The 21,256-nt window shown below is 37.5% G+C and overlaps 1 protein-coding gene across 12 annotated transcripts in view; it reads left to right on the forward strand.

Annotated features, from left to right (window-relative positions):
• ASPH (aspartate beta-hydroxylase) overlaps positions 1-21,256 on the forward strand; it is a 212,352-nt gene that overhangs the window by 58,761 nt on the left and 132,335 nt on the right. For 9 of the 12 annotated variants that reach the window (XM_077876822.1, XM_077876824.1, XM_077876829.1 and 6 more), the window contains 7 exons: positions 7,981-8,073; positions 10,857-10,934; positions 14,902-15,024; positions 18,329-18,361; positions 19,372-19,428; positions 19,899-19,949; positions 20,391-20,423. In XM_077876822.1, coding sequence (XP_077732948.1) covers positions 7,981-8,073; positions 10,857-10,934; positions 14,902-15,024; positions 18,329-18,361; positions 19,372-19,428; positions 19,899-19,949; positions 20,391-20,423 — 468 coding nt within the window. The remainder of the gene's footprint in view (positions 1-7,980; positions 8,074-10,856; positions 10,935-14,901; positions 15,025-18,328; positions 18,362-19,371; positions 19,429-19,898; positions 19,950-20,390; positions 20,424-21,256) is intronic. The other 3 variants (XM_077876831.1, XM_077876832.1, XM_077876823.1) reach the window with 2 other exon arrangements.

Here is a 21,256-nt window from a genome sequence, read left to right on the forward strand (position 1 = left end):
ACAATATCTTACAAAATATATCCTGATGTTAGATCTTGCTGTTGAGATTTTTTTAATTGATCTTTTTAATGATTGATTTTTTAAATTTATGTACCAAATTTTAAGTTATTTTTTCTATAGGTTTTTTTTTTTTTCCTTGAAGAAGCGCTGATAATTATATTTGCATTTACTGAGGACATTCTAATAGTTTCTACCTTGGCTTTTAAGGGACAAAAGTGATGTGGGATAAAATATATAAATGCTAAATTCTAAGAAAATGCGGGAAAAAACATCTTAGAATAACCTAATCAGCAAAAGCACAGTCACATTTTCTATTGCTCTTTGGTAAAGCAGTTGGAAATACTTCTGTCGTAGTTTTCCTTCGACTGTCAGCTCAAGCATTAAATTGAAACATCTCTACTAAAAGCATTTAAATAGATTTCAAGAGCTCTTACGAACTATTTTCTTTTCCTCCTTTTTTCTTTCCTTCCCTTTTTCCTCAGTAAATAAAAGGGTTCAGCTGAATTTATTGAAGCTGAGGTCACACTTCATCTAATTGCATTGGCATTTACTATTCAACTAAAAACTTAGTGTGGGAGAAACTTTGCTCATGATTAATAGTTTATAACTGTGCTTGCCCTCTGAGTTTTACTCACTTTTGCATTCAGAGTGTAGTAATTTCTATTTTCTCCTGCTTCATATTGTTATCTAAGAATAATTAAAACCAGAAAGTTTATTGCCCTTTTTAAAAAGTCATCTAAAAGCAGGAATAAAAATTTCCTAATACAAAGTAATTAGGAGTCAGAAGTCCCGAAATGCAAAAATAAGTTTGTCATATCACAAACAAAATTTTTCTTTAAGATACACTATGAGATGATACTTCAGATTTTTAAAAAATAACATTACTGGCATAATTTTCCTTACCTTTTTTATGATAGTATTTCACCTGAGTAGCAGGGTCACTGTAAAGATAAAGATGGTCTGTTTTATGAACATATCAGTTTTTCTAAGAATCTTTTTTTATTGTTTAAAATTTAGATGAGTTTTTTTTTTGAAAAACTATCATTTTCTACATTTGTTGTGATGTGTCAGGTCTGTTTCATTTATCAAGGGCTTTGTGTGTGAATTTTAGTTCTTGATAACATCATTTGTAATAACCTGTTTGAAATCTTACTACTTTTTTTTATAAGATTTTTACTTGTGGGATATTTGCATTGTGTATAAGCATTTTTCTCAACATTTCATGGTAAGAGAGAGAATGATAAATTGATATAAATCTGTCAGCATGAATGTTTGACCCAGGAGGATTCATCCAATAAGTAATTGGTTCATAGAAAATATTTTATAGTGTTATTACCTGCGTAGTATACAACTCTTACATTCAGAGGTTCTCAATCTGATTATTTGGATAACAAGGACTCCCTATATATATTTCATTTAAAAAAAAACAGGTAAACATCATACACAGGTCTGATTTTTAATTTTAAATGTTTTAACTGTAGTGTCATTTTCTGTGAAATGGGTCTGGTGACTTAAGCTGCATCTCCTGGCTTGGGTTCCTTTCTTCTTTGTCCTCCACTATTCCTTCTCCTGGAATAACTCTCCATTGGTAACAATTCTCTAAATTGATAACTTGGATTATTTCACTATAAAAGGCATCTTGGAAATGCCAGTGTTCCTCATTTGTAAATTAAGATGATACATTTCCTTCATGTGGCTGTGAGAACTAGCTGGTGTTTGGATATGCATAAAGAGCTGGCACATTGTTCATTTCCCCCCTGTTCTATCTAAAGAGAAAGTTTTCATTCTTAAGAAACCGAAGGGTGGGTGTTATAGAGCCGATCTGTGTTTTTCTCATGGAAATCTTGGGGGTTTTTTTGTTTTTTGTTTGTTTGTTTGGTTTTTTGTTTTTTGTTTTTAAATCTTGTTTGAGGTCATCTGAAAAGATCCTCAGGAACAGTCTTCAGCCTCAGGTCCTTCCTCCTCTGTTGGCCTGAAGATAAAACCACAGGACCTAGATGTTTATTACCAGTTTGAATATCAATTTTACATAGAAACCAATTTTCATAAAAGCTTCAATATTGTAAGCCCTACAAAGCAGAAAGTCATCTATTCTCCTTTTCTTTGTTCTCATTTCATACCTCATTTGGTTTCACTTTATGTGTATTTATCACTCTGCATTAGCATCTGTATATCATAGAGTTGTCATTTATTTCTTCCTTGCCTCAGACATCACCTCTCTTGTATATCCTAAGAGATTAGAGGAAGACATACACTTAAAGCTTTTGTGTTATTTTTGGTATGGTATATCTGTGGGCTGCGTCATCTCTATTTTGCATTTATTGATCCATTCATCAAATATTTTGAGTATCTGCAGCATACCAGGCTGTACTAGGCACTGGAGATAGAAGTGACAAGGTGACTGCAGTCCCTACAGTGAAATGTAACGAAATAAACAAGGGGTTGAGGAAGAAAATAATGAACCGGAGCCATCTATTACCGGCACTGCCCACTCTTCCGCTCTGCCTACAATGTGTTCCAGCTCATGTGGTGGGCTACCTTCCACCTCTGCTGCAGATCCAGCTGAGTCATCATGTCTACATAGACATTTTCTCCGATCCTCCCAGGTGGTGGGTCTGTGTGTCTTCCATTTATCATGCTCATCACTTTGCTTCCTTTCCTGGATATTTGCCGGACTGTGATTTATGTCAGTACCTGTCATAGCAGCAGAGAATAATAGGCACTCAATATATGTTTACTGAATGATGAACATATAAAACACAGATCATTTAAAAATATTTCAGATCTGTATATACTATTGAGTAATATTAAAAAGAAGAAAACAATCTTTAAAGAAGGAAGCAGGTGTTTCTGCAGTTTTGCAGTATGCTATAACCACCTTGGAGGCTGCCGATAGCTGTGTTCATGTCGTATGTGTGGAGGGAAAGTGGTAAATTTGTTTTTTTTTTAGAAGAATTGAAGGGAAAAATTAATTTGTGGAAAAGATGTATGTACTTAATTTAATAATCAAATATAAATGTACATTTAATAATTCTTGAAACCCTTCTAAGGAGATAATTTTATCCCCTTTCCAACTTGTGGAAGGCAAAGCGGCTTCAGTGGTAATGTGTTCAAGATGGGATTCAGATGGAATTCACTGGCAGCCCTCCTGGTTCACAAACCTGAGCTCCTGTACACCATCTCATGTTGCAGATGTTCAGACAAGTCCACTGCATTCTAGTCTTTGTGGAGACCCTTCAGTGGTCCTGAAACCCGGGCTCTTAGCAACCCTTTTGGCAGTTTTACTCTTCCTGCAATCTGTCTCTCTTGGGTCGTGTGAAGATGCTTTGCATCTGGAATGGCTCTTACTATATATCATGGGGCAGCTCTTTTAATTCTGGCAGAACTTTGACAGGGCTGCAGTTGGGATATCTGCTAGGATCTGTATTTGCTGATGATACAAGCAAGGAGCAACAGTGAGGGTTAGTGTGGTCAATCAGTGTGTGCATCTTTCTGTTTTATTGATTTTCTGGAATATTTTTCAAGTTCATGTACCTGTTAGGGTTATTCTTGGGGTATATTGATTTATACTGTTAGACTACTTGCATTTGAAGCAGCAGCAGTCCTGAGCTCTTCCCTTTTGAATAACAGCAGCTGGAGTAACCTGGGGAGGTAAGATCAAAATTTTCTTCCATCTGTGCACTACCAAATCAGTAAGCCAAAGATTGATAAACCAGTTTTTTTTTTTTTAAGATTTTATTTATTCATGAGAGACAGAGAGAGAGGCAGAGATATTGGCAGAGGGAAAAGCAGGTTCCCTGTGAGGAGCGGGATATAGGACTTGATCCTAGGACCCCGGGATCACGATCTGACCTGAAGGCAGCCGCTCAACCATTCATTGAGCCACCCAGGCACACCAATAAGCCAGTTTTTGAAAATGTTTTGGCTCTTATGGGCTAAGTACATGAAGTCCTACTTGTAGTTCTTTCCCAGATTTTGTCGAGGAAGTGGTGTGTGTAGAATTCTTATAAAAAATGAATCCTTTATTTCTAGTCAGAGGGAATAGCTCCATGATCCAGTAGCCCCAGGACCTCTCTGTTTCTCATGCCCTTACTCCTTTTTTCTAGCTGCTTCTGTCACCTGGTTCTTCCTCACTCCCAGCACTTTGCTCTTGCCCTTGTCCCAGAGCAGCTGAGGAATTTGTACTTGCTGGCCCAGAGCCTTACCTGGAGCATTCTTCCCCAGTGCAAGTTATAGGGCCCCATCCCTGGTTTCCTTCAGGAATCTGTTCACATTTCATCAGTGAGACCTTTCTTCATCAGTTCACTGTAGATAGCCTGTCCTCTTTCCCTGATGGCCAGGCTCTCCCTGTCCCATATCTTCCCCATTTAGTATACACTAAATATTTCATGTTTCTTATTTTTTAAGTTGTTCCTTCCCTGTGAGAGGTAGGGTTTTTCCGTGTTCATTTTCCGTAGCAGTGCCTTGCATTGGTAGATGCTTAATAGTTGCTGAGTGAATGAATGCCATATGCAATTTAGTAAGTTTTAAATTGCTACATGTAGATGGGAAGAAAATACCTGTGTTTCCCATTGCTGTCAGGTATAGTGGGGTAGCAGTGAAAGAAGTAAGCTAATATTGGACTAAAGTGACTGTGTCAGATAATCAAGTTTGCTGTATGAATGGTTGACTTAAAAAGTGTTCATATCACTTTTTTATAACTTCTTCCATTTTTAATTAAAATGGTAGGAAAAATTATATGGTTATTAAATGCAGACATTTTTAAAAATTTCCTAATTTTTCTGATGTGCCCAAAGAACTAAAAGCAAGGTATGTTTTAAGACAATTAATTGATTTTTCAAATCATGCAAGGGCTGTTGTGATTGACTTTCATTCAACGCTAGATAATTACTTTCAGGCATTGTGGTTATCCTGTTACTTTTGCTAGTTTAGGAATGGAAGTGGTTTCTGGATTTAACTCTTAAAGGTGAAAGAGAGAATTGCTGAAAGCTTCTGCTTCCAGCAAAGACTTCCAAGTCTAAGAGAAGCAGAGCAAAAGGTGATTCTTTGCTTCTGGACATTCTCTGGTCCAAAAGGAGCTTGCAGCGGGGGGGGGGGGGGGGGGGGAGCCCCGGGGGGAGGGGGAGCCCCAGTGGGGGGGAGCCCCAGTTGTCAGCATGAGGGTGAAGCTACTGCTGAGAGCAAGCCCGCCCATCTCTGCACTCCTTGTGAGATTAGCCAATAAATTTCCTTTTCACTTGAGTGTAAGTTGGTGTTTTGTTGCATGTAGCCCCAGGAACATCAAGACTGATGACATTAGTTTCATAATGTAATTTTGAATATTTTCAGTGCTCCCTCTTTGCCATTTGTACCTTATAATAAATCCAATCTGAAAGCCTTTCCCTTGATGACTAATTGACCTTATGTGTATTTTTTTGTGTAATTCTTACTTTTGCCTTAAAATCTTATATGAGACCTGGATTTACCACTCTTTCCTGAGGAACACTTTATTCATGGACTAAAGTAGATTTGGGTGGCAGTATATACTTTCCCAACACATCACAATGAAAACTTATAAAGGTCTAATTCTTCCATATAGCTTATCAGACTAATAAGAATTAGTCTTGAATGTGGTGTTTTGTGTGTGTGTGTATGTGTTTAATTTTCAAAGTTAATAGGGATCTAGGGGAGGAGATGTGTTAATATGATCTCCAACTTCTTTGAGGTTTACAATATCGTTTATTTTTTGTGACTATTTAACCTCTGGAAAATAGCTGTGCCCAGGTTTCAATAAATTTACAATTCAACTGCACTTTGGACAGAAAAGAAAAGTGCTCAGTACTTTCTCTCGTTATATGCTTTTGCTTTCTCCTCTGGTTTTACAATTTCAATTTTAGAGACAAATGACTCCAGCTGATACAGAGAAAGCTGACAGTGAGGAGAACCATATGTCTAAATATTGGTATGCTAGTAGTTTTCAAGCACTTCTCACATCAAAAATTGTTTTCAAATGAAACTTCTCGAAATCTATTAAGAATGGGATTTTCAGGGAGTTTAAATCTTTATTGTTTGATGGGGAAATATTTCACTGCTTATTGAACCCGTGGAGCACAATTTGAAAACCTGCTACATAGAGGATTAGTGAAGAATGACTCTGTAAGTTTTCATCCAAACTGAGATATTTTTGAGGAAGAAATACGATTCCAACACACAGAAACTGGGACTGCCCCAGGCAAATGAGGCCCAGAGCTCTGTAGTGGTGGATGCTGGAGCATAGATCTGAATCTCTTTGGTAATAGTCACAAGAAACTGATATGAGTCCCTTTTCCCACCTTTACAGCCGTTAGCTTCTCTCTTGCAGCTAAGGAGCACTGGTCCTACAGAGGATCTCAGCAGCCACTGAATCCAGCAGAGTAACCATATCATTGGGTGTGTTCAGCCCTTGAGCAAGTGTTTACTGGGTACCTGTTATGTGCCAGGCGTTTTCTGAGGTGCTGAGAGTTCAAAGATCCATGAAACAATTCAGAAAGTTTACCCTGTTCATTCAGCAGAACGTAGCAATGCATAGTTTCATACCCGTTCTGTTAACAATCGAGAGGCTCAAGAATGGATTCAGTAAATGGGAAGGAGCATGGAAGTTTTCAGGCCTGAATTTGGAATTTGAAATGTAATAGGTTTTATTAATAAAGCCTTCATCTCTACCTGTCACCCCCTGAGATCGAACTACGTTTTGGATCCGTGGTTGTGTATTATCCCTTTGGAATCTCATTATAGTTAGAAGTCACTATATAGTTAGGAATAGAACACAGCTGTGTCCATTGGTGTTTGTTTTAATAGTATTAGGTTTTTTATGTAAATGGTGTGGAAGATAAGTAACTAAATATAAGTGATGAGGTAGGATCCTGTGTATCTCTGTGTCACTCTTTCTGGGATTGGGGAGAAGATTGGAATGTGTTTTTGCCAATGAAAGAAGAATGAAGGGAACAGTCAGGAAAAATATAAACAATCAAAGAGAAGTAAAAGACGTGGGGAATTTTGCAGATACGATAGCATATGTATGTTAAGAATGATATGAAGTGCTGAGGAGTAGAAAAATGCTTCTCGATTCTATTTTGACCTTTCCACTGTAGGCTACTGACATGCCCTGCACAACACATCTCTAGTCACACTTGTTGGCAAAGATTCTCGCTGGGGGTAGTAAAGAGCCAGGGGTTGGTGAATGGAACCCACAGACTCTGGAACCAAGTTAATCTTTCTGAAACAGTTGTATTTAGTTGAGGATGTATTTTAATGTTCTTCATATAAAACATCAAAGATAATTTAGTCTACTAGATTTTTAGACTGATTTTGACTTTAAAATCAGCTTTCATGTTCACTTACTCTAGATGTTTTATAGTCCTTAAGACATTAAAAAACAACAAACCACACCTTCGTTTTCATGTCTTTTAGCTCTTTATAGAACAGTATGATCATAAGTGGTATCTTTAGAAGATTATAACTAGTTACGTATGATTTGTTCTCATTTTTAACTATACTTTTCAAGAAGAACAAGTAATTATATATCAATCAAAATATGGCATGCAAACAAAATTCAGGTGTATCTTAGTTGTTTTACTGCTGGATTCAGAGCTCAAGCAGCAATTAATTAATCACTTCTGAACACGGGCCTGACCTCATACTGAACTTCTTTTGGCAAGTTCAGGCATGACTCTATTTTAGAGATTTGGGAACGTTTAGGCAATGATTTTTTTTTTTATCTTATTGTTTTTAAATGAAAGGTTAACTTAGGTAAAAAGATGTTCAAGGCCCACGTGAAGTTACAGAGCAACCGGTTTTCCTAGTTCAGTTTTTAAGCACATCCACATTTTCATGTAATATGAAGTCTTGGAAACTGAATTCCTTGCACAATTGATGAAGTATTCAAGCATATTGTTTTTCTGGTTTAATATGTCAAAAAAAGAAAGAAGAAAACTTAAGTTAACTTTGTGAATAAAAATGCAGGCCTTAAAGAAAGATCTGCTTCAAAGCCAACAGTCCCACCGGAAGAAGCTGAGCCATACCCTTGGCTGGAGGAGCAGGTTATTGAGGATTCAGGTAAGCTCTCCTGACTTCTGGCTGGAGCCTCTGCCTACCAGCTATCCAATTTGCAGTTTCCAGAATCATGTTTTACCCATAATTTGTCATGATGTTTATAGAATATTTAACTTAAAATAATTAGTATTTAATATATTTAATATTTAAAGTATTTTTTTCTTCTGAGATTTTGGAGTGAACTTATGTGTTTTCTAGTAAAACTACACAGGATAATTTTAATTTCTGAGCTCAAGAATCAAGGGCACAGAGGAGATGATGGTGCAGTTAGGAACATCGTGAACTAAATGCGAGGTTTTTGGACTCCAGTTCCAGAACCTCTTGCAGTGAAAGTACAGTTAGATATGTACGCTAGTATTGTCATCGTCTGTTCCACTAACAGAGGAGACTTACTGGGCTCCCAGTCTTTTTAGTACAAAAGTCTCCTTTCTATATCAGAGACTTCCCACACCTCCACAGGATGCTGAAGGAGGCCTGTTCTGTATCCACATAAACTCAGATGAATTCCACTATCTCCTTAGTCACCCAAGGCCCTGTGACCCACAGAAGGAAAACTCCTAAAATCGGTGAATAAATTGGCAAATAAAATCTGCATCTATTACTCTCACTTCCTGTTTGTACTGTGATATTTATTGCAAAGTATTATTCAGTTGCACATTTTTTCATTTACCAAATCACTCTCCAAAATTTGGTTTCATTTTGCCACCTATTGGAAGTGTTTGGTATGACACTACATATTTACTGGCAATGAAAGTACTTTGGCTGATTTTATTATCACTGTATGAATAATATTTGATTTTATTTTCTCCCTTTTAAGATCAATATGCTGCTTGGATTTTTTTTTATTTGCTTGAAATATAATCCCAGGATTTACTGTCTCCCTTCTGTTCCTTTAGAATACCATAACTCTGGAGCAAAAGAGCTTTTTTTTTTTTTTTAAGTTTTGTAATTTAAATGCATATTTGGATTTAGCGTCTCAAACACTGCACTAAATAAATTTATCCTTGAGAAATCTTTTTTTCAACCTAATACCTACTCTGAAATGTGCCATTTGCTCCTGCTCTCCTTTTTCTGTTTTGTTTTGTTAATACTACTACACATTAACTGATAACTTGTCCTTCTAAATCCAACAGTTCATTATCAACTCAGATCCTTTTTAACTTCTTGGCAATAGCTGGTTTAGTTTAAATGTTGCCTTTTCAGCCCTTCTCTTATCTAGGAGTTTGGCTTCTTCATCTTCTCTACCTATTCTACAAACCTAGGTACAATATCTCTTCATTCCAACACAATAAAATAAGCCCCCTCTTGGTCCCTACAGTACTTTCTATTTGCCCTTCAGTTCCTGTCCTGGTACTAGCCAGATTTTTGAAAAAAGAATCTACAGTTGCTTTCTTTGCCTTATTTTTCAGTCAGTTTTTAACTCATTGCAATCTAGCTTCTGCCTCTACTAATCTTACTCAGAGGAAAGGAGGAACATCACAGATTCGTGGAAAGATGAAACAGTGTAGTGGACTTACCAAATTCAAAGCCAGTGCTGGTAGCAGGTGATTCTGGAGAGACATGTGAGGGCTAGATGGTGGAGGGCTTATTCTGTTGTAAGGAGCTTAGATTTTCATCTGTTTGGGCAGAGGAAGCCATTAAAGGGTTAAGCAGAGGAGCAGCATGCCATCCACTTCAGTTACTAATATTAGATTCTCTATGGATGGTGCTGTCAGCAGTCGTAAAACTAGGAATTGCTTAGGAAGCTGTCATGGGTATTGTGAGAGATGAGGAGGGAAGAATGGAGATTGGCAGGCTCTTCTGTAATTATATGCAAATATATATAAAAATGGTTTGTGACATACAAACATCTGTAAAAATAGAAGGCACTTTTTGTGCTTCAGGAATGGTTTTTTTAATGTGATTGGCCTTAACATGTTCTTAAACTTTTTTCCTACCTGAAGTTCAAATGAACTTACTCTGCTTTTATCATTGAGGATTGTAGTCAGTGTAACTAACTGATGTCATTGGCATTATTTCATGTGACAGCATTCAGGATACTAAGTCTAGCATTACTTCAATGTACTGAACATGGATGTTTGTTAAACAGAAAATTTATCATTTTGTCAGTGTCATTGTAGCTTCCTGTTTGTTTTGTGATGTTGCAACAAACCTGCTAAGCTGATAAACACCGCGGTGTTGTTGAAATGTTGTTATTGATATTGTTGATTTTTGTAATTTATACCTCTTTGAATCTGTGGATCTGACTATCAAATGGGTTTCTCTAAAGCTGAAAGGGCTGTCAGTTATAATAGAGGATCTTCTACTCAGCTTTGGGGAGTAGTCAGCCAATCCCAACCCTCTCAGTTTTCACACCAGCCAGGTGGCCCTTTCCTCTGACTATCAGGGAAGAGAGTGGTCCACCTTGTAGCTTAATGCATTTTGGCTTCATCTTCTACATTTTAATCTTTATTTCCCAGTACTTCCCTTTCTGAAAGCTTTGCCCATCCCATTTTCCTTTTTCTCTCATTATTGTGAATTGTGTTAATTAGAAACTGAAATAATTTTGCACTGTGAGGTTTTTGTTTTTTTTCACAGGTTTTTGTCTGCTGCCAAAATAAAACCAATCTTAAATATTTACTGTATCAACATAGGAAAAAAAAGTGCTAAGCTGATGTGAAAAGGTAGCATATAGTTTGGTGAACCAAATATATTTGTTTGAATGTGTGTACATGGATGTCATGTTTCATGTTCTCCATTAATATCTAGATTTTTTTCTACTTGGTAATGTTTTGTCATCATTTTAGGACCTCAGAACACTGAAGATGAAGTACAAGAAGTACAAATTGAGTCCCTTCTCCATGAGGCAGTATACACAGAACATGGTATGATTTAAAATCCATTTTCTTGTGCACTGCTTGCTGAAATAATGGTTAATGACATAAAGTGACTTGGATATTATTTTTAAATTTAGATAATAATTGAGTGGGTTTTTTAATTATTAGAGGACAAGTATTTCTGAAAGAGCACTAGACTTGTTTTATATTTCCCCACCTTACTGTTAAGGAACGTATTGCATAGAAATAATAAAGAAATGGCAAGAATAAATGAGAATAAACAAGTTAAGACCAAGCTATATCAAGAACAGATGGCAAGAACAGGGAGGAGGAAAATAGAACACAAGCAAGCAAGCTGTAATGGGCTATCTGGATGCTATTGTCAGCCTAAGCCTGCTGCATACTTGGGTGGTCGCCAAAGCATAGAGGAAAACTTTTAATTATGTCAATCATGTTACCAGAGAGGAAATGCTGTCTACTTAGAGAATATAAAACATTTTCTCAGCTCTTAACTTCTAAAGCATTTCTAATATATGCAGTTCTGTACAGAGAATATTAAATGATACTTTGAAAACCCATGTTTTAAGATTTTATGAGACTGTTTCTTGTAACATCCCTCGATAAAAGCAGAGAGCCTAACCCCAAGATGTAACTCACAAAGGGATTTCAAAGGCAGAACACGTGGTATCCTGATATGCCTAATGGTTTGGTGTGAGGCAAAGAAAGTCCTAAAAGAAAAAAATTATGTTTCTTAAAAACAAATGGGATTCTCTGTCATTGAAACTGCTTTAGCAGGCCTGCTAAACTAAGACTCAGTCTTAGATGTTTTGGGGGTCATGTATAAAGCACCCCATCCAGCTCTATCTGTGCTCTGCTGGGGAGACCAGCTGTGGCTAAGCTGTAGGTTTTTGCCATTGGCTGTTTAGGGTCTAGGAACCCAGGTCCTTTCATTACCAGTTCTGCTCAGCTAGGGGAGCCACTTCACCAGATCGTGCATTTACCTCTCTCTGCAAGCAGCAAGCATAAGCTTTCCCTCCTACATCTTTTAGCTTTAACCTAACACAAGGATGATACACCACTCTAAATAAATAAGTGATTGCCATATAATGAGGTCAGTGCCGTAACGGTGAAATGTAATGGCTCTGTGGGCCTGGTGTAGAGTCTGGGGTTAAGAAAGCCTTCTTAGAAGAGGTGACTTTCTGCCTTCGTAGCTGAACAATGGCGTCGTACTGCACTAGGCAAGTGTTGTTCCGAGAAGGTTCTAAGCAAAGGGCGTGGCATGTGCAAAATCCCAGAGGACAAGAGGATCCGAGAGTAGATCAGGGTGGCTGGCCCGTAGAGTACATAGGAGGAAAGTGTTTGTACTTGATTCACAGAGTAACCGGAACCAGTGGAGGGTGCCAGGGGTGCTGCCTTCTGTTTGCAGCATGAACACAAGTGGAGGGAGTATGCTGCGGGGAGATGAGATGGGAGGCTGTACTGGTGATCCAAGTGGGTCATGATGGTCAGTCGAACTGAATTTAGCCAAGGTGGGGAGAGAGAAGCATGGGCAGATATGGTAGACGTTTGGGTGGGTGGGTGTAGGAAGCCAGATAGAAGGGGAAGACATCAAGTCAGCACCCTTGGGTTTCTGGCCACAAGCCTTCCTCTTCTTTATTTAGAAATTCACAGCAGCTGTGGCTTTAAATGTTATTTGTGTTGCTTCTGAGTGTGTATGTGCAGCCCCATCTTGTCCGAGCTCCTGGTTTATCCGCTGCCTGTTGATGTCCATGTTTTGTGGGTATCTCAGACTCAAAATGTACTTAAACAGAATTCTTGACTCCTTTGCATTTCATAGCTCTTCCTCCACTCCTTAAAATTTGGCTTTTACTGTATGTTTTTATATGTTAGGTCATGGTCTCCTCTCTACTTAGTAGCTGAAGCTAAAAACCTGGGGGTTTTCCTTACTTTCTCTCTCCTCTTCTTGCCTCATGTAACCTCACGGGCAGGTCCTGCTGATTTAGCCTCCAGCACGTACCTGGATGGCAGGGTGGCAGCATCACCATCCCTTCCTGCATGATGGCTGCAACAGCATCCAGTTGGGTCTGCATTTGATGTGCCTTGTGTAGAGCTGGTCCTTTTCTTTTTTTTTCCCCTCAGTTACTTTTCTCTAGCTCAAACGACCTCTCTTTTCCTTGTAATTGCCAAGTCTGTCTGCCTCAGGGCCTTTGTACTTGTTATATCTTGCGTGTGTGTGTGTGTGTGTGTGTGTTCCAGTCTTCACATCTTAACCGACTAAGTGGCCTCCCTGACCACTATCTCTGTGGTAGACTATCCACAGCATTGTTTCACTATTGTGTTTCAGGCCCTGTAGCTACCACGGACTAGCTGTGCGGCATCAGCCGAGTCTCTCAAGTTCCTTGTCCTTTGAAGGGGGGGATAATAGTACTTACTTCCTTGGGTTACTGTAATGGCTGCAGAGGGCTTGGCATTGCCTCAGACATAGTCAGCCTTCAGGGAACGTTTTGCTCATACCAGGCTGTCACTGACTGAGCAAGGGAGACTCACAGATAATGTGGGATGTTTGGTTGGTTTCCCTACAGAAAACAGAGACTTTCTATTACCTAGCGGTGGCTGAGAACTAAATCCTGCTCACATGAAAACCATGAAGTTGCATTGCAGAACATACTATGGCTAGAAGGAATATGGAAAGGGCTGTAAGGCAAAATCAGTGACAGAAATTAGACTTGGTGTCTGGTTTGCTGATAAGCAGAAAATCTGAAATGAGGAGAAACGATGTAGCAGGCTGTGATGAAAAGACAGAAAACAGATACATAGTGTGGCAGTAATGAGCCCACGTAGTTCAGTACCCGTGGAGAGCATCACTATGCCATACTAAAGGTGAGGGAAGGAAGCCTTCCTGCAGTGTGTGAGGAGAGTCCAGTGGCAGCAGAAATAGCAATATCCGTACAATGATGATGAAGTTGGTAACAAGAATGATACAACATTAACAATAACACTTAAATTCTTATTCTGGGCAAGGCAGCTTTCCAAGTGCTTTAATCCTCATAACACTGCTTATTATTTCCTTTTTATAGAAGAAAAATCCTTGACACCAGGTAGACATGTAACTTCTCCAGGGTCACACAGCTGGTGTGGAAAAACTAAATCTGGAGCCATACATTCCAGACCTCACACTCCTAACCACTTCACTGCCCTGTGAATGCAGCTAAGTCACTTGAGTTGGCTTGTTTAGAGTGTTATGTATAGGACCTACTCTGCTTGAAGCCATATCAAGTTACTATTGGGAGAATTTTTTACACCGTTAATGACAAGCTAAACCATATTGCAGAGGGATAATGTAGCATATCCAACATCTACACAAAAGAAGCAGAATAGTTCAGTATATCATAAAAGTGGTGTCAGAAGAGAAAAATGGGCATTTCTGCATAACTTACAGGCTAGACACAGCAATATTTAGATGCAAAGTAAAGTAACATGGGTGGCCTAATGTAGATGACCTAGCATATAGCTTAGAGAGGTATCTAGCTCTTCTTTGCAATAGAACCTCCATATAGAGTTAAGATTGTTACATGGAGTTTTATGCCACTTCTCAATAAGAGGTCACAAGTGATCTCTAACCTTGTGATAATTGAAGAGGCAAATATATTAATAATTATAAACTTATTTATTCATTCCTTAAATATTTATTGAGCATTTCCTATCGCTAAGCATGGCCCTAGGTGCTGGGCATACATAGTAAATAAAATATATGAGGTCCCTGTGCTTGGTGAGTTCATGTTCTAGTGAGAGAAGACCTTTCCCACTTCAGGTGGACTAGCACTTGACCGGAATGAGGACAGAGCTTCAGAGTGGGCAACACTATGTGCCATGGTCCAGATGAGGGGCAGGGAGTGTGCAGCAGCAGGAACAGGTGTGTGGCAGCCCTTCAGAAGGGGTTCATGTGTCCATGCTGGCTGCTGCCTGTGGGCCTTGTTGTGAACTCGTATGACTTTGTTCTTTATGATTGTTCAAGGAGACGATGTGCAACAAGAAGAGGATGGGCAAGCGAGAGAACCACAACCAGAAGATGATTTCCTTGTAGGAAGTGATACAGATGATAGATATGAGCCCCTGGAGACTGGAACATTTCATGAAGGTAGAAAAAATAATCAACATTTTTGTTTCCGAATGAAACACAATAGTTTGTAGTTATGATTATTGAAGTCTTTCTTATACACCTTTAAAATCAAAATTTTTATCTGAAGTTTGTTTTTAAGTTGAAGCTGGGAAGTCCATTTAGAACTAAGTTTTTCCCTAAAATAAATAGACCCTGATTTTGATTCAAAGCACTTTAAAGGAAACTGTCAGAATGTATAAATTCCTTATGGAAAGTGAAATGTTTTAGCACATTACTTTTACTCTACACTGCTTCCTACAGTGCCATGTGTTAGAAGAAATTCAGAAAATTGATAAAATATTTTACTTTGCAATCACAGACTCTTGTTTTAACATGAACTCTGTAGTCACAGTCACATAAGAACATAATTCTTAGCTTCTATACCAGGCATTGAGAACCTTTTCCTGTAAATAGCTAGAGGATCAATATTTTAGGCTTTACAGACCATACGGCCTTTATTGCAACTACTCAGCTCTGCTGTCATAGTGCAAAAGTAGCCCTGAACAATACCTAAATGGGTAGGTATTGCTATGTTCCAATAAAACTTTATTTACAAAATCAGGAGACAGGCTTGCTCTGAGCTACAGACCATACTTTGCTGACATCTGTTCTGTGTCAGTATCTTCAATTAAATGCTGGTTATTTAAATATCCATTGAGTAGCTGCCTTGTATCGTTTGCAGTAGGCAAGTTAGAGCTGTAGTTACTCACTGTTGACATATAGAGACAAGTAATTTCTGTGATGATGAAAGCTTTTTCATATATTTTGTGTTCTGCTATGATTTAATGTGACACTATCACAGTTATTTGAAGCCTCATTAAATAAGCACATGTGCTTTGTTCTTATGGTATCTATTCTCCGTTCTTTTTTCTTAAGGTGGTCCTTTAAGACTTTAATGAGTTCTTGAAAGATTTTTTTTTTTTTACTTTTAAATTAATTTATTTTAAAGTAAGCTCTATGCACAATGTGGGGCTTTAACTCACAAACCTAAGATCAAGAGTCACACGCTCTACCAACCGAGCCAGCCAGGCACCCCGAAAGATTTTAATCCACAAATTGTACTTTGATTGATAAATGTTTTATTCAGAATATATAAGTATATAAATGATATAATTGTATGTATATGATTTTATACTTAAAATGAATACTAGTGAAACATAAGGTCTTGGATGTGGAGTCAGAGAAAGAATTTCTTGTGAATATGGTCCAAAGAAGATGTACTTGATGTTCCTACAAATAGTTTTCAATCTTGAATGCAATTAAGATCACCTAGAGAGCTTTTAAAAACTTTGACCCCCCCCCCCCCCCCAGACAAAGTGAATTAGAATGTTTGGGGTGTGGGATCTCAAAAATGGCTAATTGTAGAAGCTCCTCAGGTCATACCAAAGTGCAGCCAAGATTGAGCAGAAGTGTGGCTAGGCTGTTTATTTTTTCATGTGTCTCACCTCCTGTCCTAGGCTTCTGGGTATGAATAAGCTAAGGCCTGTACGTCCATGCTGATAGCCAATGAGAATCGGTTGGAGAGGTAGCCTGGTCACAATACAATTGGTAAATGGTTGCTAGGACTTTATTAAAGCACATAAAAGTAACGAGAAAGTAAATGTATCTCCTTTTCACAATATTTAATGCATTGGGAAACTAGTTTAGAAGCCAGAAGCTCTTGATTTATGAATGAATATGTTTCAAAAAATTTACATTTATGCCTATTGTTGACAGCAGGAAATGCACATTTCCATAGAAATAATGTTGTAGGCAATGGTTTAGTTTCCACACCAACCTGCAAAATTGTATACAATGCATAATTTTCTATGAAAAATGTACACTCAAAATGAGTTTGAGTTTGTATATGAGCTCAGCTGCATTATGCTTTGAAAATAGGCATTTATAGACCGACCAGCTTTAGAACTTTAGACCTTTGGGGTGCCTGGGTGGTAGAGTTGGCTAAGTGTCCAGCTCTTGGATTTGGCTCAGGTCCTGATCTCACAGTTGTGATCTCAGGGTCATGAGATCAAGCCCCATGTCAGCTCCATACTCAGCTTGGAGTCTGCTTGAGACTCTCTCCTTCCCCTCTCCACTCTCCGCTCTCTCTTTCTCTCTCAAATACCTACATACATACATACATACATACATACATACATTTGTTTATCTGTTTATTTATTTATCTACCTATTTATCTATTTATTTTAAAAAGAGAACTTTAGACTTTTAATTATCATATGATTTCTTTGGGGAAAAAAATGATTCTAAGTAGGGGTGTTGATAAAATGATTTCGCATTTTCCTAATATCTCTTGCTCCCTCCTGTCTTCAGCCAGGTTGGCTCAGGAAGATTGACAGTTACTCAGAATCTTGGTATCTTAGATGTTCCTTATAGAACACAATTCAGTTAAGACACTCACATAGGGAATTTGATGTTTTCAAGGTTAGGAGTTATAGATTGAGGGTAGGAAGAAATATTTCTAAAAAGTTTATAAATTGAGGAAACCTTACTTTCTGACCTAAACTTTAATTGGGGTGTAGATTTAGTGTGAACTTAAAAGTTGTTTGTTAAAAGTCTTCAGAAATTAAGAGTTGTTACACTTCATATAGTTTTTACATTAACTGGGATCAGTGGAGTAGTGAGGATTCTGTGGCAGCAGCACTTTGCTACTAGGAGTATTATGAACACATTTGCCTTTTAGCTCCCCATGTTAGTCTCCTTCAGGGATGCCTGGGTGGCTTAGTGGTTGAGCGTCTGCCTTTGGCTCAGGGCATGATCCCGAAATCTCAGGATCAAATCCATATTGGGCTCCTTGTGTGGAGCCTGCTTCTCCTGTCTCTGCCTCTCTCTCTGCTTCTGTTTCTCTCATGAATAAATAAATAAAATCTTAAAAGAAAAAAAAAAAAAGAAAGTTTCCTTCATTCTTCCTTGTATTCCCATCTGTAGACACTATTTTCTGGAGAAAATAGGACACCACAGTGGAACTTGAAGTAGACTAGGAATTAGCCCCTTTCCTGGGTCCAGCCTTGTCACTATGTTACTCTGTTCAAATCATCCTGTCATTAGTACAGGCTATGGTGGTGTTGAGTGGATCTACGAGAATGTGTGAGGCATTTCTAGGTATAGTTCTAGTAATAAGATAAAGTGTTTAGCAGACAGTTAATGGCTATTTTCATGTTTTATTTTAATAATTATTTGCTTTCAAAATAAGATCAATGATAAGCATAGATTAAGAATATACTCTACAGTAAAATTGTAGAATTTTATGAAAGTGATACTATTGATTTGATGTTATTCTTTTCAGAAACTGAAGATAGTTACCATATAGAAGAGACAGGTGAGATTTAAGCTTAATACTATCCTTTTTTAATTAGAATGAGTCTTTTCCTATAAAAGAACATTGTGAGAGAGAAAAACATTATCTGTGAATATCTATTAATAATATATTTTATATCATAAAATACCATATAATATGTAGTTAATTATATAAACATTGAATTCATATATATGTTTCTTTGTGATAATAGTTTTTGTGCTTTTGACGTCTGCTTCCTGAGGATAAATTCCCAGTAGTGGGACTACTAGGCCAGAAAATACAGTAGAAGTGCATGTTTTGTTGTCTTAAATTAGAAAGTCAATGAAAAGTCACAATTGTGTGTTGTCACTGGTCACACATCCCTAGAAGATAATGGCCTCATTGGAGAGGAACATGTCATCTTTCAGAAAGCCTGTGTTGACTAGTTTTTCTCCCAGTGCTGGAATAGATGCCTTTCTCTGTACATGAGAACCACATGATATTCTTGGCTGGCATTTAGGACCTATATTGTTTCAACAATATGTATTTGTAAATACTAGAATTATATTGCAGTCTGGGAGTCCTCAGGTACTGAGTCCAAGTGTGAGGGGCTGGGAAGTGTGTGTGTGTGTGTGTGTGTGTGTGTGTGCGCGTGTGCGTGTGCATGTGTCCTTGCTCAGGCACACTCTGTGGCAGGTGCTTGCTGAGTGGATGAGAGGTCGGCTCACCTGCCATCTCTTTGCTCTCAGTCTCTCTCTCATTAGTCTTTTGCTGAATGTAGTTGAACTTGCATAATGTAAATGAGACTGTAACTTCACCATTTTGTGGTTTGATTCTAAACCCATTGATGATGGAGACTGTCTCATTCATCTTTGTATTTGGCATTTTGCAAAGGTAGCACCCGGGTGTTCTATGAGTGAATGTAAATGTGAGCATCATTATGATTTTACAATTCTGTTATTATTAGATGTTGTGTTTTTCCTATTTTGAATATTGAGTATAATCGTTCTTGAGATATATTTGCAATTTCCTAATCACTTCTTAACTTACAGCTTCACAGGCTTATAATCAGGATATGGAAGAGATGATGTATGAGCAGGACAATCCAGGTTTGTGATAGTGTTTCTGTTTGAGCACTGGCCAAGGCCATTTTACCCCAGGTTTAATATTCTGATTTATCATAGAGTCCTCTTTGTAATACAATCATTTTTGGTTGCCCAGATGTTTATAGAAATTCCTGAATATAGTTTAATATTACATCGAGGAATGAGGAAAAGAGGAGATGTATTTTTCAAACCACCATTGGAACTTTGCTCTTTGTAGATAGGGCACTGGAAATGTGATTTGGAAATTGACGAGGCAGTATGATGTAGTGGAGTCTGACTGGTTCTGCTCCTTCCTATCTTTGGGACTTAGAAAATTATGGAACTGTATTCAACTTAAATTTTATTAGATGGTAATGATAATATCTGTCTTACACAGTTGTGAAGATTAGAATTTGTAAATACTTTAGAATGGCATCTGGTAATGTGTTAGATTTTTTTCATGTTTGACAGAGGTGTGTATTTTTTCTTTTTAGATTCGATGGAGCCAACAGTAGGTGATGATGGAAGAACATACCATGAAGCAGGTATTGGATGAATATTTTCATTAGATTGTAAACATTACTCAAGCCTTTACAGTTACAGTGCTATGTTAACCTGGTGATTTTTCTCTCAAAGGAGTCAAAAGTAATTTTAACACCTAATACAAGTCTTTTTGCTTTATAACAAGATGAGATTATGAAAAGAATATCAAGCTTTCATATTTTAGCTTGTCTACACTGGCACCATGACAAAACACGAATCCTTAATGCTACTTTTGCATATCTTTATACCAGTTTGAGGAATTTTTATGAAAATAATTTACTTGTCCTTTTGTCTAGTTGTTTTTGAGCAAAGGTACTTATCACTGACTGCAGACACTAATATTTAAGGGAATAATTCTGTATTTGAGATTAAGTTGTATTTTTTAGCTAAGCAATTACATAGAATGACCCATTTAATACTGAGTTTTATTCTCTCTTTTGCAGATGACCTTACATACCAAGACTATGATGAACCAGGTTTGGAAATGCTTCTTAACTTTAAGCCGCCTACTTGTTTTACAGTCTACTCATAATTTGACTGTAGAGTATAGAGAATAATGTTTTAAGCTACAAATACCATAACTTAAAATCACCAAATGAATGGGAGTTTTCAAAGAATTTACTTGGGGAGATTGTTTACCTCCTCCAGTGGTTCTGCCATTAACTAATTTCTTAAACTCTTCGCAAGTTGCCTTTGGAAGCAGTTGAAAATCATTCACTAAAGCTTATCTCATTTATATTCATAGCTCTCTTTTGATTAAAATATAATAATGCTTTATTATATTTTAATAAATAAATGGTGGGTGGAGAACTAGTCAAAGTTTAATGACTAGTTTCTTCTACATAGTAATCCCACTCTTAAAGGTGATGGACCTGCTAGCATGGAGAAAGGTACAAAATAATTTCATTGCAGACTTGAAAGTGGCATAATTATTGTGGCTTGAGTGGCATTAGATTCAGATTTAGACAATTATAGCTTCGTTTGTTTCCCAAGCACTTCTATTCTGCCTTATTAAACTTCATGATGTAGATTCTATTTTTACTACTTCCCAGATGAAAGAAATAAAGTTCAGAGAATGTAAGTGATTTACATAAGTTCATATGACTAAGAAATGATAAAGCCAGTGGTGTATCATTTTTATTCCACCACCTTCACAAATGACTCTAAAAGGAAAGAGTCAATTGAGCATAACTTCATGTGTGAAGCAAGAAGAGGGAAGAAATATATAGTGCTTGAGGTAAATATGGAGGACTTTCTGTGTACTGGATGGTTTTGGGAGCTTGACGTTTAATATGAATGATATTATAAG

Source organism: Canis aureus, chromosome 28 (assembly GCF_053574225.1).
Source record: "Canis aureus isolate CA01 chromosome 28, VMU_Caureus_v.1.0, whole genome shotgun sequence".
In the NCBI taxonomy this organism is placed as follows: Eukaryota; Metazoa; Chordata; class Mammalia; order Carnivora; family Canidae; genus Canis; species Canis aureus.